General features: G+C 50.9%; 1 protein-coding gene across 1 annotated transcript in view; it reads left to right on the plus strand.

The window, feature by feature from the left end:
* Nucleotides 1–770: 770 nt before the first annotated feature.
* The window catches only part of crb (cell polarity complex component crumbs), a 248,365-nt gene continuing 226,725 nt past the window's right edge, over nt 771–22,410 (plus strand). The window contains exon 1 of the mRNA XM_075678266.1: nt 771–1,153. Coding sequence (XP_075534381.1) covers nt 1,120–1,153 — 34 coding nt within the window. The 5' untranslated portion in view covers nt 771–1,119. The remainder of the gene's footprint in view (nt 1,154–22,410) is intronic.

Consider the following 22,410-nt stretch of genomic DNA (forward strand, 5'->3'; position numbering starts at 1 on the left):
AAAAATGCACAAATAACCAGAGAGTAGAAAAACGTGTAAATACTACAGTTCTCCTGAAGGCCTTGAAGGTAAAAGTGAATTATTCGTTGACATTGGCTGGCTTTATTTTTCTTCTTGCAAGCAGCCTTTATAAAGGATGTAGTACTGCGGAAACCAAACCCAGAATCATCAAAGGCGTGAAACCTACCTACACGGACATGCCGGAGAGCAGCCTGCCCCTGCAACGCGCGCACGCAAACGCACCCAAATGCACGAACACAGCAGCTCCCCGCAGAGCCCCCCGTGTTGCACGCGCTTCTGCACGGCGGCATTAGGGCACTCAAACTGCGATTCGCGTAGCGCACGTAACGCCCGGGGCCACTTTTCCGAGTTTGCAAGGATGCCCGGCCTGCGCAACGCCGCGAAATAAAGACAAAACCGGGCCCCCTTCAACGAGCGCCGCCGGCTCATCTCTTCGAGCGCATCGTCAGCATGCACTCCGCTGCCGGCAAGCAGCAGGCCACCCCGCGTACTTCGTGACGCGGCCGCAACTTGGAAAGCCAGGTCGCCGCCGCCGGTGCGCGCCGTGCAGGTTTCGCCGCGGCTCAACCCACATTCCTGAGCCTTTCCTCCTCGCCGGTCACGTGGGGAACCGCTCCTCGCTCGCACCGTGCTAGCAACGCCAAACGCTGGCAACGCGCTGCGAAAAAGCCGGCCGGCAAAAGCACAAAAAGAACACAGAGGAGCTGTGCCTGTGCCGCCACCTGCCGACGTTGGCGCCGCCTCGCTCGCCGAAGAAAACTTTTGGTCGGGCCGGTTGTGTCGGCTGTGTGGTTCGCAGCGTGGCGAGCGTGGCAGGTGTGGCTGAGCTTGGCGTTGTTCGCCGTGCGAGCGTTGTCGCCTTCCGTTCCCGAGTCGAGTCGTGGCGCCAGTGTTTCAGTGTGTGGTCGAGCTGTGTGTGCCCTGTCCGTGATCGCTCTTCGTTGCCGCGCGATAGACACTCTGCCGCAACGACCACGGAAAGCATGCGTCGGACAAGCAGCGGCCTCGTGAGGTGACAGCCGGTCGGCGGCGACGACGCACAGTGCAACGAGGCGGCTTTATTATAATGACCACGCGCGCTGCACTGCTACCACCACAATGAACGGATTCTCCATCCGGATTTTCTGCGCAGGTGAGCGATCATGCGGTTTGTGTCGGTGTTTGTGCTTTGCTCGTACGGTAGGAATTTTGTATGTGTTTCGTTGACAACTGCGGTGGGGGAGACTGGGTGTCGCCTTCCTGCGGACCCCCAGTCTCTGCCGACCCCGGCTGCCAGTGCGATTCGGTGTCCCTTCTGAGAACCGTGGCGTCGGCCCCTCGGCGGTCCGTTCGAAGCGAAAAAATGCGGCGATCGGTGCCCGCTTTGACTGACTCCTGGGCTCGCCGGCGCCTTGGGGAAAATGAAGCCGGTGTCTTCGACAAACTTGTTCGGCGCGCAGCCTGTTTCTGCTGTGCAGTCGGTGGTTCCGCGTACATCGTCGGCGACTTGTTTGGTATTCATGATATGCCAACGCGATCTCGCGCGTCCTTGCGTTTGCCTCGTGGGCACCAAGTGGGCAGCGTGTGCTGAGATATACCAGCAGTGGCTACAGAGTGCTGGCGTCGTGTTCGCATCGCACATTCCCTTCGCTTCTCAAACGTTGGGACCTGGCCCGGCAAAATCGGGCGCCGTCGTCAAGCGGCAGCGCTTGCATATCTTGTAGGCTGCCGCTTGGCCTCAATAGCTTTACCTGGCTCGAGCCGCATCGGCGGCCTACTAGGAAGCGGTGCCGTTCAAGCGAGGCCAGCGTGTGTGGCCCCACCTCTCGCGTTTCGCCGTCGTTTGAACCGCGCTGCCGGTTCGCGTCAGATGGCAACGACCGCCGCGGCCGCACAGCAGGCTCGGCCACTATATTGCGTCGTTCTCTATTGTGGATCACCTGTCAAAGACACGGCCCCAGGCTGCGGTAATGATGACGCCTCGAAGCCGGGCGGCTCCGCTTCTTTTGAGGCGAGCCTGCGGTCTCCCGGTGGAAGGCTGGCTTCAACGCCGCGCCGCCGCAGGACGTCGATATCTTGCCGCGTGTGCACGGCAATTAACGTTGCCGGGCTTCTAAATATAACCCCAACCTTTTCCCAAGCACTGATCGAGCATACGTTTAAGCTGTTCGTTTTTTGAGTCAGGTGCGTAGGCCGCATGGATTCGACCATTAGGTTGTCGTTTGTCACCCACAAGCGCAGGTTACGAGCTTCCTTGTTAATGTGAACTACCTTAATGCACCCTGCTTGCGCCGTCGCGTTTGTTTTCTTTGTATGCGCGGCTACCGATAACGAGTTGAAAATGATCTTGAGAAAGTTCCTTTCCTTCTTTTCCAAATTGTCATATCTCCCTTTTACAATGGCCCCTGAATGGGTGAAATGACGCTAAACCTCCGGTATCACTAGCTAGGCCATGGCATTGGCAACTCTTAACGTGCCAACTGCTCTCTAAATTACTGACGCACGTTTTGGGGTTGTAAGCCGCTTTGGACAGCAAAATAATGTTACAGAAGATTGCAGGATCACTCAGTGGCTGTGCATATGCAAGCCCCAGTCCAGACGCTGGGCGTTCGTTTCTTATTCCATGACTACCCTGTTTTTAAAATCTAAGCACAAGCGATTAGGTGCTCGATCATAAAGGCAATTTGAGTTGGGATGTTCAGCCTCTCCCACACACTGTCACGTTGAAGTCATTACCTTCTCTGCGCTGAAAATTTCTCGAAAGCCTAGGCTATGAATTCACCGGGGACGCTGGGGGCCCCGGATCACGCTGTTTTACCGTGGCGACTTTTTGTTCACTGGTGGTGACGGGTGAACTTGTACCAAAGGCTGCAGAAATACTTTGTGTAAGCGGTGGGGTTCGATTAGTCGGTCGAGAGAGACCCCCCCCCCCCCCCTTAGGGTAATTACCCAATTTGGCAAAAAAACATAACCCAGTGTGATGAAAATCATTAAGGAAACGTCGCGCGTTCCGATTCTGTTTCGTCTATTTTCAGCCATGCGTTGCTGCCGCCGGGCATTGTTCGTGTATCCTACGGGGAAAGAAAAATCATTCGTTGGATGAATTTTTATGAGGTAACCGAAAGAGCGCAGCCACGATGCATAGCCAAGCAGCGATTCATCGATGACCGACTCGTGCATGTTGCATGCTCTGTTTCGAGCGCAACTGTTTTTTTTTTTTTTTTTCCAGTGGGTGGCGTCGCTATGTGGTATGCGTGGCGTCCACCGATCTACTCCAATTGCGTCGGAACTAGTTTGTCCCTACGAGTCAATGTAGCTCGAGCCTCATGCATGGTAGCGCCCGTCACTTTGCCTTCTTGTTGTGAGCGTACGCAAACCCAGGCCGGCATGAGTCGTGTGTGGCGTTGCACGCTACTAGCGGCGTTGCGGGAAATCGCTAATATTGGATGCGTTCCCCGTTGATGAGCGAGAAAATGTCGAAGCACGACTTCGGGGCGATCGTGCAACGGTTCGCCGTGCCTGCAATTTAGCGATTTCCGAGTTTTCACGTTCCGTGCGCGGCAATGTCACGCCGTAGCAGTAACACGACCAAACCAGCGTGCACTTTTGCCTTTTACATTCTGTCCTTATGTGTGACACTGCTGTGATATATTCACGGGCTCTTCTGTGTTGGGCTGGAATGTATTTAACGCCCAGTTGTGCTGCGCTCGCACATCGTAGTTTCTAGTAATCAAGTGCATATGCTGTTCTTTCGTTCTTCTCGATCGCGTTTCATTTCGACGTTGGTAGCGCAGCACGTGACTATGTTAGCGAGTTCGCCGTAATTGATCGTTTACCGTTATCCTCAATTGCTTTTAGTAGTTCAGTCAAATCGCAGTTCCTTGCAGGCCCTATAGGTACCCAATTAGGTATCTTGCTGTTAATGCTTTCTAAATTAACTCGGAAGCCATTACGTAGAATATTCATTGAGGACGTGAAGTCAGATGCATAGGGAAACTGTGAGAAAGTGGTTTAAGCTCATTGTTGTCGTCAGGTTTCGTGAAAATTTCCACCAACATGGTCTAGACACAGTGAAAAAGCGTTCGTGAAGTGCCGTCCGAATCCCGCGAGCTGACACGAAAATACCGGATGCAGCATCACCATACCATGTGACATACCACGCAATACTACATCTTCGTCTTTGTGTTTGGGCCAATAAAAGGTCTTTACTGCGAATTGCATTCTTGTGAATTGTCAGACCAACTTTCTTTCGGCTATATATATAAAAAAAGAAAATATAGGCCTATCCCTAAGGTAGTGCAGTACAAAAGTATGGCCCTTACCCACGCACCGAGCATAACCTCCGTCTCAATGCTCTTAAATGAAAAAACAGAATAACCTTCAAGATTTTTCCCTTGCTCTGCGGAATCGAACGTGCGTCACATGGGTTCCGCAAGCACAGCAGCACGACGCTATAACGCGCTGCGCCACCGACATTTTTTTTTTATTGCATGAAAATTATGTCAGTAATGTAGAGCAAACGTTATTTACGTTACATTTAGAAGAACGCGCGAACAAAAAACGCACTCTATGCTGCACAGTTGAGGGAAACTCAAAAACTGAAGGCAATGCAAACCACGAATGCACGCGGGGAGGCAGGGATAAATTATCCCTTTTCACACGCACTGGTACGCTGCGCATATCGGAGGCTACGCCAGGACTTTGCGTGCGTGGCCCATTCAGTGTACAATAAATAAATTTTCATCTCTAAAGGATGCTATATCCGCATACTTGGACAGTCACCGCACATATGGGTTCTGCCTGAATATTTTACGGCAGAGATCACGAGGAGAGGGTTACTTTATCCACTTACACGGTGATGCTGCCTTCGCCCTCTAACCAGGGTAGGGGTTTCATGTTCGTAACGGATATCATTTGGTAATAAGAACCACCCGGCTTGTTTGCTTAGTGGCTTTGTGCATCACCCACGTGCGCTCAGTGCTCACTCTCTCCCTCTTTCAATTTCCCCTGCCCCCCACTGTAGGGTAGCAAACCGGTCGCTCGTTGGGTTGACCTCCCTGCCTTTCCTCTCCTTGCTCTCACTTCTGGCGTTGCACTGCTAAGCAACAGGTCGCGTGATCAAATCCCGGCCGCGGTGGCCTCATTTCGGTGGGAAGAAATGCCAAAATGCCCGTGCACCGTGCATTGGGTGCACGTTAAGGAACCCCAGGTGGTCAAAATTAATGCGGAGCGCCCCCCCCCCCCCCCCCTCACCACCACCACCCACGTGCCTGATAATCAGATCGTGGTTTTGGGGCATAAAGCCTAAGAAAAAAAGGAACAGACTTGAAAAGTAATTATATTCCTTAGTTGTCTTTCAGGTCTGGGGAGGCTAGTGTAAAATGCCTGACAGGTGCCTACACACATTCTTCGACTGGGCTACGGTAGATCAGATGTCATGTTTATTGTTTACTTTTTTTTCTCCCTTAATCGCGATACGCTCTGTGTTAAGCGTGTGCGTTTTTTCTTTTTCTTCTTTATTGCTGTTATAAGGACTGTTGAGCTCTGACATAAAGGTGCAAGTGGTGTGCTCGGTGTAGAAGAGACACGTCGCGAAGTGTACGATGTCGCGTTGTACTAGTATTCTTATGCGCAACAGAAAGCGTCAGCGCCCTAATGGTCCAACGCGTTGCATCACAGGCTAGGTTGTGTTCTGTACAGATTGTTATTCTGAATTGAAAGAACGAGTAAAGCCGGATCGTTTATTCCATGTGAGAGCTGTCGCAATCGTTATCGAGGACGAAACAAAAACTCAAAATCCCCTGCAGCTGTTGGTGCGGTGCCGCCGCCTTAATAATTGCTTTCTTTGCGGAAATCCGGTACTCTGTAGACGGCTCGCAAGGCTGAACAAGAAAGGCTGAGGTCCGTACGCATCGGGCCACGCAAGGAGTGTGAGCGTAGCGAACGACCAAGCGAGCCGGAACGCGCGCCAAAGGTCGCGGTCATGGTCGCGATGTTCGGCACCCACGTGGTACGTCATAACGTCACGACGCATACGCCCTCCGGAAAAACGAAACCGAAACTGTTTCGTAGAAAAGGCGATTACAGCAAACAATTTGGGACGCTCCGAGGCTTTGCACTTTTATGTTACTGGAGTTTCGAAGTGCAGAACTTCCACTTAAAGCAAGAAACTTGAGAGCAGGAAATGTCGCGTCATTGCACGTTTAACATTGCGTTAATCAGAGCCATCGATCTCCAGTTCCGTTGAAGGGCTCGTTGCACGCCTACCAAGTGTACTCGTTGGAATATCGAAGGGTTGTTGATATTCGTCGCGTGTTCGGGCAGCCACTGGCTGCCGCGCGTTCGATTAAGGCCAATTGCAATCGTTACTCATATTGCGCGTGATTCACCGGTGATTGCGGGCTGACGCGTGATGCGGGAGGCCCGCATTGTCCCCGCGCATCAGTTCTCTGTCCGAAAAAAAGAAAAAGAAAAAGAACTTGGTAGTGCGGGCGTGTTTATGGCAGTCCACTATACATACCTGGCCGATGAGAAAACGCGCCTTGATGAATCGATACCCGTTTCACGGAGCCTGGTTCTGGAGAGTGACGGACGCGTTTATACGTGACGCGAGTGCCGTGCTGCATCGGAGTGTGTGTGCGTGGCGCGAATCCCGTGACTCAGTCGCCGCAGCATGCGACGGTTCTTTATTTATGCGTGAGCGAGCAGCCTGCGGACGAACGACGCGCGTGCTCGGATCGCCACTGCCCGTTGCTTTTTTGCAGCTGTGTGCACGGTTGCGGAAACGTACCAGCTCGACTCCAGACGGCGTCACGGTGCATCGTTTGTGACGCAGCTGCTCGTTCAGTGCCTGACTCTTTTCTCTTGTCGTTTTTTCGAATGTCTGTTTTTTTTTTGTCTATTTAGCGCATCCGAGGAGATTCCAGGAATTCCTTAGCGGTAGAGTGTCAGTCACCTTGGCCTTACGTTTCTCAGCTGTAGTCCCGAGCTGTCTATACTCCTTGGCTCTTTCTTTATTTAGTGATCTGCGAATATTCCAAATGTGTGATATGAATCAACGCCCACATCAGTGGTGTTCGCGTTCTGCTGCTGAGCACGAGGTCGCGGTGTGCTATTTCCGACTGCATTCTGACGTGGACGGGATGTACGTAGGTTTAGGTGCATGTTAAAGAACCTCATCTTCTCGAAATTTAATCCGGAGCAATGCACTATGCGGCGTGTTTCATATCCCATCGAGCACTTTGGAGGCGTTAAACCCTATTTATTATTATTTTTTTCTAATGTGAATCTGCAGTCTTCGCTATACGATTCTTACGTGATTCGAGAATTCGCTGTTCTGGGCTGTCGAATCTCCGTTCCTGTCCAAACGTAAGGAATGACGTCATTTATCGGGTCTACTGGGAAAAAGACGGGTGGAAGCGATGTCGTTCCAAATGGCTTGGAGAGCCGCTGTTCTTGGTTAGAGGCACCAGTTCATGAGCGAACGTTTGGAGCCGGAAACTTCTGTGCATTCTCTCGAGCACTGCCACTCTTATGTGCGTCTGGTGACGTGCGCTTCCTTTGTTTGACAATACTGTCATTGTCGTGCATCAGATCACTTTCGGTCGTTCATCGTTTACGAGCTCCTCGGTTGACCGAAAGTCCGGCCGTGAAAGGCAGGCGCAAATTAATGTTAACCGGACGTTCTTTCTTTTGCCAAGCGGAGTCAGCGGAAACCTTATACTATTTCAGTTTGTTTCGAGCTGTAAAAAAAAAAAAATATTCGATATTCCAGTCGATATCCGAAGGTTGTTTTTCTCGAAAAATCGATTCGACTCGACAGTTTCGTTATTCGAAGACACCTACCTTTTTCTACCTTTTTTTTTTCTTTTACATCTATCTCTCCCTTGCTGCGTGGACCTTTCGACCCTTAAAACTGCTTCCTTGATATTATTTCTGTTTGGCGCAGCATTACTAGCACGACTGCCTTTCGCACTTTGGTTCTCCAAATATGGCTGGTATATTCTCGTGACATAGTTACTAGCGCGAACGAGACCAACGGAAGAAAAGCTGGGGCAGGACAAAGCGCTAGTAAGGCAATTAAGCAGTCCGTAAAGTTTGTAAAGGATAATAACCTGTGTCTGTTGGAGTCTCATAAAGAGGAGGGTTTGTTGGCTTTTCGCAGACATGTTTTCATGAGGAGACATGTGCTGCTGCCAGTGAGAACTTTGTACTGTCGGATAATGTCGCGACGAGCGTCAAGAAGAGGGCCTTGACATTATGCCTGTATATGCGTCTTGATGGCCTCAGGAGGCGTGCGCCAGCCACGAAGAGAGACACTCTGACGATGTTCTTTTCCGCTAAGACGCATTAAGTAGACGCCCCTCTCAGAGCAGTTGTCACTGAGAGTCTTGGCAAAGGGAAATGTCAAAATTTCTTCAGAAACACCTTGAAAAGTTGCATGTCAATGACCTGTTCGTGTTGCGCAACTCTCATGAACTGGTTAACTACCTTACGGCGCACGAAAACACCGGGAAACCGTCATTTGCCTTCTGAATCGACCTGGAAGAACTTTTTTTTTTTTACGCCCTCTCCCAGACTGAGCTTTTAATTTGCGCGAGGGAGCATATTCGAAGAGTTTGGTCCCGTTGAATTTCAAAATGCCGCTGGCCTTTCTGTTGACAAATTCGCGGGGATGCTGGGATTTTATCTCTTATACGCCTGTTGTGTTTGACCAGGACACATTTGTCCAAAAAGATGGTGTCGGCATTGCATGGTTCGCGCATAGCGCCTCTTTTAAGTGATTTGTTTTATCTGTTGTTGAAAATCTTATTTTCTCGTTACTTGACAATACTTTTGTAGATTTTTAGGTATGTCGATGACTTTCTTGTGCTGAAAGGTTTGAAGCCTGAGGCTTTGCTGTTAAAGACGTTCTGGGTGTTTTTGAAAAGTGTGCAGTAGGACTTAAGTTCACACTTGAGTTGCCAGTAGATGGTCGCCTACAGTTCTTAGATTTTCGTGCCATTCTAAATGATAGTTCCCTTTGTTGGATGTACTCTCCTATAGAGCAAGAAGCCCTTGCTTGACTACCGTTAGGCGCACTTCAAGTTAGTTAAAGGAGGCATAGCTACTAACTGCCCCAGAGCTGCTCTGGTTAAATCTCGTGTGCACCAGGTTTCCTGCAGCGTTCAGCAACTGGCGAGCCGTTTACTTAGGGCCGGGTACCCCGATGACACCTTGGTGTCAGTCACTGAGAGCCTCATTATAAAGGTTAAAGCTGACCCGGCAGCCGTTCGGTGCAATAACGCATGTCCCAGTGGGCGCTCTGTGGCCGTGTCATACGTACGGGGGTGTCCCACTGCTTAAAAAAGGCGGCGAACAAGTGCGGTTTAGGTGTTGTTTTTTTCAACGCCACAAAAGCTCGCAAGAATTTGCGTGTTGGTAAACAACGCCGGGAGTCAAGGTACATGCACTAAGGAGCATGTCACCCGCTTCATTAACTGCAATGTAGGGGTGGTATACAAAATTCCACTTCCCTTTGGAAAGTGCTGTACTGGACAAACAGACAGGTGCCTGAATGACCGGCTTAGGGTCATAACGTAGATAATCACTCATAATCACTCATAACGTAGATAAAAAGTGCGAAGGGACATTGTTTGGCTAAATTGCCTCGTTTCCAATTTCGCCCAGTGGGGTACTGTTTACGGTCTACATTATTACACTCGGTCGCCATTTATAGCTAATCTTTGTCGAAATACTTATATGTCGCTTGGCCCGACAAACAACATGTTCATTTTGCAAGTCGTTTATTACAAGCGGCGAAACTGAGATTAGGAGAACTGGAACACAGACAGCCCTTTATAGTATTGACGGTAGTAGCCGGCTCCCTCGAAGCTGGAATCTCGCTGGTAACCGCCTTACAGTGTATCGTACCACAGCGTGTGTCGTACGTGCCTATAGAAACAATTCCCGAACGAATCGCCGTTACGACGTTGTGGAGGTGGCCCGCTCTGGGATCTAGTGATTAGAGTAGCACGAGTTCAGTTTTTCAACTTCTTGCCAGCCACATGGGATATACAAAACGAGAGAAACGCGCTATTGTCCATGGTGCCGCGTTTGTGTGTGTGTGTGTGTGTGTGAGAGAGAGAGAGAGAGAAGGAGATAGAGGCAAAGACAGTGAGGTTAGCCCGAGGGTATCACCGGCTGTACTGAGTAAGCGGAAAAGGGGTATGTATGAAAGACGAGAGAAAAGAAAAGACTGTATGGATGTAACAATATGGACGCTGTAGCACGGCCTATCAGGCCGCCACATCGTCTCGAACACTGTCAGTTATATACAGAAACGTACAGGGTCACACACTGTCCACTTTTGCACAGTCACACCATCTTGCACACCATCTGGTCGAAGTAACGCAACATCGTGTTTTAGTCGCTCGCGCTGGTCACGTTTCGAATATGGAAATGTGTCGCAATGTGCATCCCTGTACGATGCGCATTTGGTTTGCAAACCATCTTCACGGATACCGAACGGTTTTCCAAATATCCCCTATTGCGAAACTCCTGTGTACTCTCAAAATTTTCACTCCTTAAAAGGTGCCGGATTGTCCCATGGCTAACGCTCTGACCTTTAGGGCTACAAACATATTTATCGTTGACGACAGCGAGGTCGAACTTTACGTGCGATGAGAAAAGCCGCAGTTCAAGACCGCACTGCGTACTGAAACACCTGACACGAGAATTCGACAACAATATCTCGTCTGTCACAGCTATATTCATGTTTTACTTGCCACATAACGTTGCAAATAAGGAAAACTATTTGTCCTCATCAACGATTCGACCTCGAGGGTGAAGGTACGGGACAAACCAAAGCACCTTTTATACATCCATAGGGGTGATGGGACAATAGCCATTTGTGTGCAGATTAGCTGAACAGGGCGCGAAGACGCCAGCAACTTTCTCTTGTTCGCTCGGGCTGGTGTTGCGTTTCGCCTGCGACACGTGGTTTTGCCGGCGCGACGGCGGCGGGGCGGCGGACATTTTGGCCCGATCGTCGTCACCGCAACACTCATCGCCAGGTGTTTCCAGGCGCGTCTGCGGCGATGCGACCGCCTAGGGATTTCGTTCCAGTCATTGTGCCCGAAACAGGCGAGGCCAAAGCAGGGATCTCCTTCCAGTTATTGGGCCCGAAACAGGCGATGCCAAAGCAGGGATCTCGTTCCAGTCATTGTGCCCGAAACAGGCGATGCCAAAGCAGGGACCATCTTCTCGTTACAGTCATTGTGTCCGACCGGCAGCGCCACGACAGTGTGCTGCGCAGCGCCACGACAGTATGCTGCGCAGCGCCACGACAGTGTGCTGCGCAGCGCCACGACCAGGTGCTACGAGATCGTGCGCAGCGCCACGACATGGTGCTACGGCATCGCTACGACAGTGTGCGTCACCATTAGCCCATTGTACATTCACGTGCTCGTCTTTTGAGGGGTTCCTTCTTGCCCTCAACTGCGAGAGTATAAAAACAGCTGCCCCCGGACGCCAATCGAGGGCTCCGATTTCTTCAGTTGAGTGAAGTGCTCTCCCGTCTCTCTACTTCGGTCAAACCTGACCGCCAACTCTTTGCGATGTTAAAATAAACAAGTTGTTTCGTTGTTACCAGTCGACTCATGCTTTGCCGGGACCTTCGGATGCTTCCAGTTGTACCCCAGGCCGCCAGGCCAACGCTACCCTTGGGGCTTGCGACCCAGGTACAACCACGGGCGTCAGCGCCGAGTTCCCAACAGATCGTACCAGCAGTCCGATCCAAACATCTGGTTGCCAGCGGTGAGATCGCCTACGACTTCAAACAACGGTCTGCCAGCGGCGAGATCGCGACAACGGAGGCCAGCAGCAAAGAGATGCAGTTGACAGTATGCTGAGCAGCTCAACGACGATCCGGGAGCAGTGCAACGAGCCCTGTGTGACGACTGGTTGCCTGCAGCGGAACGACTGCGCGGAATTCCTGCCTGCGAGGTTTGGTGAGTGCGGGACTTTCTTCTACTGAGCTTTGCCAGGCTTTTTGTTAGTGTCAGAAACAGAGCTGGTAATTGTGGTTGTCGTTGCTGCCGGGTTAGTTTGCGGCAAGACAATAGTAAGCAGTAGAGAAAGCAGCATTCAGAGCAGCCATGGATTTGAAGTCGTTGCGCAAACCGAAATTGTTGGAGCTTGCAAGAGAGTTGGGTCTGGATGTCTCAGACAAACTAAGAAAACCGGAACTGATAACGGCTATTCTTGAGTTAGAGGCTGAGGATGACGAGCTGTCGGAATGCCTTGAGACTATTGAGGAGAAGTCAAAAAGACAGGAGCGCGAACTTAAAGAGCAGAAAGAAAAAGAAGAGCGCGAACACGCTTTGGAAATGAAGCGTCTCGAGGTAGAGATGGAACGCGCTCGTAATGGAAGTCAGGCACACGGTGCAGGAGAACGCGTATTGTTCAAAATGACTGACCTGATGCGGCCGTTTAAGCTTGGAGAGGACATTGGTTTGTTCCTGGTTAACTTTGAGCGAACGTGCGAGAAGCAGGGGTTCTCTCGGGAAACGTGGCCACAGCGCTTGCTCACTTTGTTACCCGGCGAGGCGGCCGACGTAGTCGCTCGCTTGGATAGAGAGGAAGCAGAGGATTTCGACAAAGTAAAATCGAGTCTGCTAAAAAAGTACCGGCTGTCTGCGGAAGCGTTCCGTCGGAAGTTTCGGGAAAATGAGAAAGGCAAAAGTGAGTCATATACAGAGTTTGCGTATAGGCTTATGTCGAACATGCAGGAGTGGCTCAAAGAAGAGAAAGCGTTTGGTGACCACGATAAAGTTCTGCAGTGCTTCGGGCTAGAACAGTTTTATAGTCGGTTACCGGAGAACGTGCGATACTGGGTCTTGGATAGGCCAGACGTGAGTACGGTGGCTAGAGCCGCTGAGCTAGCCGAGGAGTTTGTGACGCGTCGAGCTCGCGGAGCTAAGGACGGTCAAAAGGGTGAATTTGGCTCCAAGTCTGAGAGGCCAAGGTTCACGCCCATGAGATTTAAGGGGGACACGCGTAGTGAGGATGCGAGTGAAAGCAGTCCGACCAAACGTAAAGAGACGGCGGCAGCCAAACGCAGAAAGCGGTTCGAGATGAGGCGAGCGCGCTTGTGTTATACGTGCCAGAAGCCGGGTCACTTTTCAGCGCAGTGTCCGGAAACAACACCAAAAGTTGTGTTTTTTTCAATAGGCAGCACTGACGAGAACATGAAGCTTCTCGAGCCTTACATGCGAGACCTCCTCGTGAACGGGAAAGAGTGCCGAGTGCTTCGCGATTCCGCAGCTACGATGGATGTAGTTCACCCGTCTTACGTAGAACCCCATATGTTCACGGGCGAGTGCGCGTGGATCAAGCAAGCCGTGGAAGCTCATAGCGTGTGTCTGCCAGTAGCAAAGGTGCTTATTGAAGGACCTTTCGGAGCGCTTGAGACAGAGGCGGCAGTGTCATCTATGCTGCCCCCCCAGTACCCGTACCTATTTTCAAACAGGTCCGATCACCTCCTGCGCGAGAAGGGGCTTTTGTTTGGTGAAGCTAGTGTTCAGGCCTTAACCAGATCGAAGGTTCGGGAGCTCGCTGCAAAGGCGGTAGTTGCGGGGCCGACGTTACCAAACAACGAAAAAGGGTCAGAGGCGCAGCAAGCTGATATTCCGAGCACGCCCGAACTGAATAAACTTGAGTCTGTAACGTTAAAGGCGCCAGATACTGGAGAGGAAACGCCCGACACGGGAAAGTTAGAAGAGCTATCTACTGATTTGCTCATCGCGCCTACGTCAGACGGACTTGATAGGTTGCTAAAAGTCAGCCGGTCGGCTTTGATAGCCGAGCAAAAAAAGGATGGCAGCCTGGAAAACGTGCGCTGCAATGTCAAAGAAGGTATCGCCAGGAAAACTGCGCGTTTTGTGGAAAGAGGTGGAGTCCTGTACCGGAAGTATCTAGACCGCAGAGGAGCGGAGTTCGATCAGCTGGTCGTGCCTCAATGCTATCGTCAGGATCTGTTGCGCTTGTCACACGGGGGTTCGTGGTCCGGACACCTAGGAGTTAAGAAAAGTAAGGACCGTCTCTTGCAAGAGTACTATTGGCCAGGGTGTTTTCGGGACGCAGACCATTTCGTGAGGACATGTGACACTTGTCAGCGGGTGGGCAAACCAGGGGACAAATCGAGGGCGCCGTTGAAATTGGTACCTATCATTACGGAGCCTTTTAGACGGCTCGTTATTGATACAGTGGGACCTCTGCCGGTAACAGCCACGGGGTACAGACACATTTTGACTGTGATCTGCCCAGCGACAAAGTTCCCTGAAGCAGTGCCGCTTAAAGAACTCAGCTCAGTTGAGATAGTTAATGCACTACTGTCCATATTTGCGCGAGTTGGTTTTCCTGCAGAAATTCAATCAGATCAGGGCACAGTGTTTACTAGCGCTTTGACGACAACTTTTCTCGAAAGGTGTGGGGTAAAGCTGCTACACAGCTCGGTGTACCACCCACAGTCGAATTCCGTTGAGAAGCTCCACTCCGTCATGAAGCGCGTGTTGAGAGCGTTGTGTTTTGAACATCGAACTGACTGGGAGCTGTGTCTGCCTGGGGTGATGTTTGCTTTAAGGACCGCGCCGCATGCGGCTACGGGGTTTTCGCCAGCTGAACTGGTGTACGGTCGCTCGCTTCGATCTCCGCTTCGCATGCTTCGAGAATCATGGGAAGGTAGGGGCGACGACCCAGTCGTGGTGGAGTACGTGCTTAAGCTCCTCGAACGCTTAAGAAGGGCACAGGAGTTGTCAGGTGAAGCAATGGCAAAGGCCCAGCAGAGGGCCAAGGTTTATTATGATCGGACAGCCAGGGCCCGTCGTTTTGAGGTTGGCGATGAGGTCATGATATTGCGCACATCGCTAAACAACAAACTAGACGTGCAGTGGGAGGGCCCAGCGCGAATTGTTCAGAAACTGTCGGACGTTAACTACGTGGTAAGTCTGCCAGGAAAGCGGAAAGCACAGCAAGTTTACCACTGTAATCTGCTCAAACCTTATAGACAAAGGGAAGCAGTGGTGTGCATGATGGTAAACGTTCCTGAAGAGCTTCCGGTCGAGCTTCCGGGACTAGGCTCAGTGACGAACAGGGAAGACACCGGTCAAGTCATTAGTGACCTTATCAGTAAAGCACCGCTGTCGCCTGAGCAGAAAACCGAACTACACCAGCTATTACAAGAGTTTCAAGGTCTGTTCTCTGAGAGGCCTGGTAGGACTTCTGTACTTACTCATGATATAGAACTTACCTCCACAGAGCCAGTACGATCCAAGGCGTATCGGGTGTCACCCCGCCAGAGCGATATTATGGAGGCTGAGGTAAAGAAAATGCTACAGCTCGGTGTTATTGAGGCAGGTGAGAGTGATTATACCTCCCCTTTGATTTTAGTTGAGGTACCGGGCAAGGAACCTCGTCCTTGCGTCGACTACCGCAGGCTTAATTCCATCACTAAGGATCAAATTTATCCGATCCCTAACATCGAGGAGCGCCTTGAGAAAGTTAGTAGCGCTCAGTTTATTTCCACCCTAGATCTTGTCAGGGGTTATTGGCAGGTTCCACTTACTGAAGAGGCTAGTAGGTATGCGGCGTTCATTTCACCAATGGGAACATTCCGTCCTAAAGTGTTGAGTTTTGGTTTGAAGAACGCGCCATACTGTTTTTCAAGTCTCATGGATAAAGTGTTGCGGGGACAGCAAGAATTCGCTTTACCGTATCTAGACGACGTAGCGATATTCTCCGCATCCTGGTCTGAGCATATGACACACTTGCGGGCAGTGCTAACCCGCCTGCGCGAAGCAGGCTTGACAGTAAAGGCTCCTAAGTGCCAGTTAGCACAGGCCGAGGTTGTCTACCTCGGTCACGTGATTGGTCAGGGTCGTCGCCGCCCCTCTGAAATAAAAGTGGCCGCTGTGCGAGACTTTCCGCAACCGCGCACAAAGACCGATATTCGGTCGTTCTTAGGTGTCGCCGGCTACTATCAGAGGTACATCCCTAGGTACTCTGATATCGCGGCTCCCCTGACGGATGCTCTAAGAAAGATAGAGCCTCAAACAGTCGTCTGGGACGAGACAAAGGAAAGAGCTTTTAGCGCCCTAAAGAGTGCCCTAACAAGCCAGCCTGTGCTACGATCGCCAGACTATACAAAAGGGTTCATTGTTCAGTGCGATGCTAGTGAGCGAGGCATGGGCGTTGTACTGTGCCAACGGGAAAATGGAGAAGTAGAACACCCCGTCCTGTATGCTAGTCGTAAGCTGACCAGTCGTGAGCAGGCGTATAGCGCCACCGAGAAAGAGTGTGCATGTCTCGTGTGGGCCGTTCAGAAATTGTCATGCTATCTAGCCGGCTCGAGGTTTATCATTGAGACAGATCACTGCCCTCTCCAATGGCTGCAGACCATCTCTCCCAAAAATGGCCGCCTCCTGCGCTGGAGCCTCGCTTTACAACAATATTCCTTTGAGGTGCGTTACAAAAAGGGGAGTCTCAACGGTAACGCCGATGGCTTAAGTCGAAGCCCCTAACGTAGGAATCAGCCTCAAAATTGTTTGTTACTGATGTTTTTCTTCCTGAGGCAGGATTTTTTTTAACATATTGCTTTTGTTTAGTGTTTCAAAGTGATGATATGCTTTCTAGTGCAATTTTTCAATTTGTGGACGCGTTCTGAGTGATGCTAGACTACTGTAAGGAACTAGGCAGTGGTATAAAAAGGGGAAAGAGCCTGGCAGGGCTTAGTGAGGGTTGTGCCGTGCTTGCTGACTGAGCGGTTGAGTTTTCAGCGTAGTTCTAACGCTTGCCGGGAACGAGAACAAAAATGTGAACTCTCCCGAAGTCACTTTGCAGTGTCCCGTGCGAACCTGAACGAGAGAACGAGGCCTTCTCTGTGCGCTGCGCTCAAGAGACGTCAAGGGACGCCCGACTTCGGTTATGAGCATCATCGAGCGACATCCCTCCGGACAGCGGATGCAGTCCCCTGTCCATCGGGATCTCCTTTCCCCGGCGGGGCGGTCTGTTGCGTTTCGCCTGCGACACGTGGTTTTGCCGGCGCGACGGCGGCGGGGCGGCGGACATTTTGGCCCGATCGTCGTCACCGCAACACTCATCGCCAGGTGTTTCCAGGCGCGTCTGCGGCGATGCGACCGCCTAGGGATTTCGTTCCAGTCATTGTGCCCGAAACAGGCGAGGCCAAAGCAGGGATCTCCTTCCAGTTATTGGGCCCGAAACAGGCGATGCCAAAGCAGGGATCTCGTTCCAGTCATTGTGCCCGAAACAGGCGATGCCAAAGCAGGGACCATCTTCTCGTTACAGTCATTGTGTCCGACCGGCAGCGCCACGACAGTGTGCTGCGCAGCGCCACGACAGTATGCTGCGCAGCGCCACGACAGTGTGCTGCGCAGCGCCACGACCAGGTGCTACGAGATCGTGCGCAGCGCCACGACATGGTGCTACGGCATCGCTACGACAGTGTGCGTCACCATTAGCCCATTGTACATTCACGTGCTCGTCTTTTGAGGGGTTCCTTCTTGCCCTCAACTGCGAGAGTATAAAAACAGCTGCCCCCGGACGCCAGAGGAGGGCTCCGATTTCTTCTGCTGAGTGAAGTGCTCTCCCGTCTCTCTACTTCGGTCAAACCTGACCACCAACTCTTTGCGATGTTAAAATAAACAAGTTGTTTCGTTGTTACCAGTCGACTCATGCTTTGCCGGGACCTTCGGATGCTTCCAGTTGTACCCCAGGCCGCCAGGCCAACGCTACCCTTGGGGCTTGCGACCCAGGTACAACCACGGGCGTCAGCGCCGAGTTCCCAACAGATCGTACCAGCAGTCCGATCCAAACACTGGCCTAATTTTTCCACTGTGGTTATTTTCTTTCGACTTATTATACGCATGGCCCTATAAGCCAAGGCGGATTTTCCGCGCCTTTCAAGTACCTCCTTCATTCGTTGCACTTTTATGCTATTGGCGGCGAGGAGTTACGGAGTCGCCATCTATCGGAAGCGCCTCGCTGGCGTAGTATGAGGGATCATGCGGCGCGCTCCTCATAGGTTTTGCTGTCAGCGCTCACTGAAAACACCACGCGCGAGCTCTCTCGGACATTTCTATAAGTACTTTCGAAAACGAGAGAAGTTTCTTACTGTCTAAATAATAATCTTGGGCAAACTGAAAGCACACAATCGTTTACAGACGCTATCTCCTCACCGAATACGTACAGTGAACGCCACTGCGCGCGGTCGCCGCGATGGAGTCTCCCGAACCGGCTTCTTGCGTGAAAGGTAGGTAAACGCTGAGAGCAAACTATGTGAAATATGTTCTTATAGTGTTTGTATAACTAAATGGAGCGTAATAGAACGAAGCCTCAATGCAGCGATCGCGCAGATTCGCAGCGACCGACTGCGCGTCTGCATGCTTGTCCGCGCACTGTTTCGCTTTCTCCGCGCGCGCGTTTTCGCACCGTGCCATGAGCTTTAGGCCGCAGAATATGAGCATTTGACAGTATACAAGCAACCATTGTTGCGTGGACGCTATCAGAGCTGTTCAAAAATAATTTCATTGTAGAGACTTCGACGCCTACGGGGAGGGACTGTGATGTCCCGTCGCGACGATTCACTCTTTCTTTTTTTCTTCTAAATTCTTCGACCTTTCAATATTATTTCTCGAGTTGCGTCGCACTGTATGTTTATCGGTGTTCTCAGCGTGCAATTTCCCGCTGCTCCTTTTTTTGTAATCCAGTGCATTAATTCATAACACAAACATGACCATATGCCATGCTTTTTTTTTTAAATGTGCTTCTTACCGCTGCCTTTCCACTCCACTGAACTTGCGAGTACCTATAGCATCGACAAGTTCATATACCAAACCGTCATGACATTAGTCGGGCAGCGGACTCGGGCGAGCGTCTCAGTGCGCGTTTTCAGAACATCGCAGACCGGGCGACGTAGCAGAAACCTTCCTCGCGTCTGTGCTTCCTGCGTACCCGAGTTGTAGCCGATGACTGTTTGCCGGTTTTATGTTTCGCGAGCCAAGCTTCACGCAGCTTCTTGTCCTGCGGCTACGTGTGAATAAGGCTGACACCGGCCTCCGTTGCGTGCGTCCGGCCCTGCGGAACCGAGCAGTAGTCTACCATGTTGCTCGCCTTCAAAGGCAGCCACTACCTATGGTAGTGCTTTGAAGTGTTGTAAAGGAGACACTCGAAGCGGGAAAATTTCGCCACTAAATGAGGACCGCAGCGTACGAGGGAATGTAGACTCGTTTACAGCTCGCTTCGGCGCGCCCGAAGCAGCCGACGCGGCCGCTATATCCACGTGATCCCTCCTAGCACGTCACGCCGACGGTGGCGCCAGCTTTTCCAGTGGTGGAGCTCGAGGCCAATATTAAGGAAATACCAAAAGAAGTATTAATCTAGAATAATAGGGTACAGTTCCGGTATACCGAAAAGGAATAAGTTTCACTGCGCATCCCGGCAACCCGACCGGTCACAACGCGGGCATTACTTTGGAAAATTGCCAAGGTTGAAGACTGGGCGTGTTGGCATAGCATATTAGAGGTTCTTGTCGTTACCCCCTCCCCCCCTCTAGTATCTTCCAGTATTTATTCCATTGACAAGGGAATAAAACGATAGTTGCAAGTAGCGCTCTGTGGTGTGTGTTTCTCTTCTGTGTGTGTCGTCCAAATGTTGCAAAATCGAACCTTTAAATTTTTTTTCTGTTTTTTTTTTTTTTTTTTGCCTTTGCAGAACGGGTTGTAAGACAGCCCGGCTGAACGCCGGAAAAACTGTGCGGTTCTACAGCCTTTGCTTTCCCTCAGCTCCGTCGCTTTGAACAAACCGTGGCCTCCGCGATCTCGGAGGCTGCGAACAAATAGAAGCTTCAGCGCATTGTCGCTACCCAAATTCAGTCTGCATCGACGGTGCTCCGCCGGCTCGGCGTGCGTCTTCCTATCAGGCGCACCGTTTGCCCTCTTCGTCGGCCGCTGTTCGCGGACTGTGTGCAGCCTCGAGTGTATGTACGTTCTTGCTCGGCAAGTCCCGCGGTGACTCACAGGCGTACTCCTCTCAAGTTGGACGCCGCGCTGCTCCACTCTCCGGGGCGCATCCGCCATATAATGGCCGACTCCGAGTGCGCGGCTGAAGCAAAGAAAGTGGAGCATGGGGGGGGAAGGGGGGCTATGAAAACCGGCGTGGCTCGTCGGCGGTGGACGAACTGGCTGGTTCGGGTCCCGCTCCGGGCGTGCTGGGAAATGCAATGCCGCTCTCTCTGTCGGCCTTCTTTCTACGAGCGCGCGCGCGTGACCCTCGCGGGAGAAGCGGGTCGGCCGCGGACTCGGTTAGTCGAAGCCGGCCGATGAAACGACGAGGAGGAAGGAAACAGAAGACTCGTGTAAGACATTAAAAAACAAACAAACAGTAAAATGTAACTCCTACTATGTATACAAGTATCAATTACTGAGCTAAGGCGAAGCTGTGTTTTTGCTGAATCGATGTGTCATTGCGTGGTAACACTGGGGAGAAATTTTCGACGGTTCCTTGTTTTCTTTTTTAGAGCGTTCTTTTCGCCCTTGTCGTTGGCTCGCATGCCGCCCTGTCTGAGGGTTGGGCCGCTCGGCGCGACCGATGATAAGTGTGGAATCGTTACATCTTACTTAGTACGTTATTACGGAATGTGACGTTAGTGTCGTTTTATTATTAATGCGAAAGCATTATATGCCCCATGAGGCAGGAAATCTGGCGTGATAGAGCGATGGTACCAAAAATCGTCATCATCAGTCACGTCATCAGCGTCTTGTACGACGGCAGTAGTAATACGGAAGATAGTAAATGGTATAACAAGGTTAATTGATAGTAAATATGGGCCATTAATGTGAATTAATGTAAGTTAAGGTTAATTAGAGTAAAGTGTGAGAGAGAAAGAGAGAGACAACTTATTTGAAGGAAGGCAGAAAGGTCGGTCTGAGCTAGCGTGCTCTGGCCTGCTGCTCTGCACAAGGGGAGGGGGGAAAGGGGACGTAAAGGCTGCATGAGGCGTGATGATGACATAGAAGGCGGTTGCACAACGATGAAGGCAAGTTCAGCATCCTCAAGGTTATGAACAAAGTTCAAAAAAGTCATTCAGAAGTGTCATCCACCTTGCAGAGCATTTCTTGAGTCACGAATCCAATTGAAACTTCACAAAAACGCGCAGCGAAGTAGCTTGTGTGTCGGCTTCTCCTGCGTGAGCAGTACAGGTTCCGAGGAAGGTCTTTAAATTATGTATAGAGCAGCAATAAGCGGCTCCGGTACGGCGACCACGTGCACGGCGCTTTTGGAAGCCGTGGTCTGGAGGCCACAGAGAATCACGCGCATGGATTCTAGCAGTTGTTAGAGCATTTTCTAAACGCTTTCGTCGTCATTTTGTTTCGGCTCCTGCAAGTAAAGTGAGTTAAGGCGAAGTAAAGCAAATGAAGGTGAATTAAGGTTGCTACAGGTTAGAGCAAGGCGGATTAAGGTGCAATAAGCTGGATCAAAGTTGGTACAAATTAGAGCATGGTTGGTTAAGGTGGATTAACGTTTGTACAAATTAGAGCAAGGTGGATTAAGGTATAGTTGTGATGCAGACGTGACAATGTATGACGTCATGTATCATGCACGTAGCAGATAAATTAGAGAAGTCATAATGCTTTCGCTTTCAAATCACGTAAGCATACCTAAGTGACTCACTTTTGTGTTAATTTTTCTCTCTGGCTTGTCTTTCCCGTGTATACGCAGGAAATAACGTGCACGTTTATTAGTATTTCTAAGTCGAAAAAAGAAGTGGGAAGAAGTAAAAAATCGAAATGCACATTCTTTCCTCTCCCTCCATTAGACTGCCTTCAACTGCGGTAAAATCACGCTGATTCAACTCTTCGTTTCAGTTTCATGTTTCATTTATTATAGCCTTTGATTGTGAGTGTATAATGCTTATTGCTGCGTGCATTGCGGTCGATTCGCAACTTTGCGGGCTTAAATACGAAGAAACTTTATTTGTACAGCCGTGCATGCTGACGTCTTCGGTCACGCTTTGTCCAACCCAAACCGATATTGACGGAACAGTGGCGCGCGCAAAATTTCTTTCTAGCTCATTGTAAAAACCTTCGTCACATTCTGAAGGATGCTGGACGTTGGCGTGTACGACTAGGCTGGGTGGCCCAAGTAGTGCATGCGCAGTCTGAGACGGTGCGACGTGCAACGAGCCAGAAAGATGGCTGTACTTCAAGTGTTCGAATACGTAGGAAGCTTGTTGGACGCAGTTGTTGGTAGGAGATTGGCGATTTGGACGACTTGGTATCTGCATGATTTGGAGCCGGTCATTCGCGATAGACGAGAGCACAAGAGACAGAAACTATAGGGCACACGTAGGGTTGG

The sequence above is a fragment of the Dermacentor variabilis genome, unplaced genomic scaffold (assembly GCF_050947875.1).
Source record: "Dermacentor variabilis isolate Ectoservices unplaced genomic scaffold, ASM5094787v1 scaffold_18, whole genome shotgun sequence".
Lineage (NCBI taxonomy): Eukaryota > Metazoa > Arthropoda > Arachnida > Ixodida > Ixodidae > Dermacentor > Dermacentor variabilis.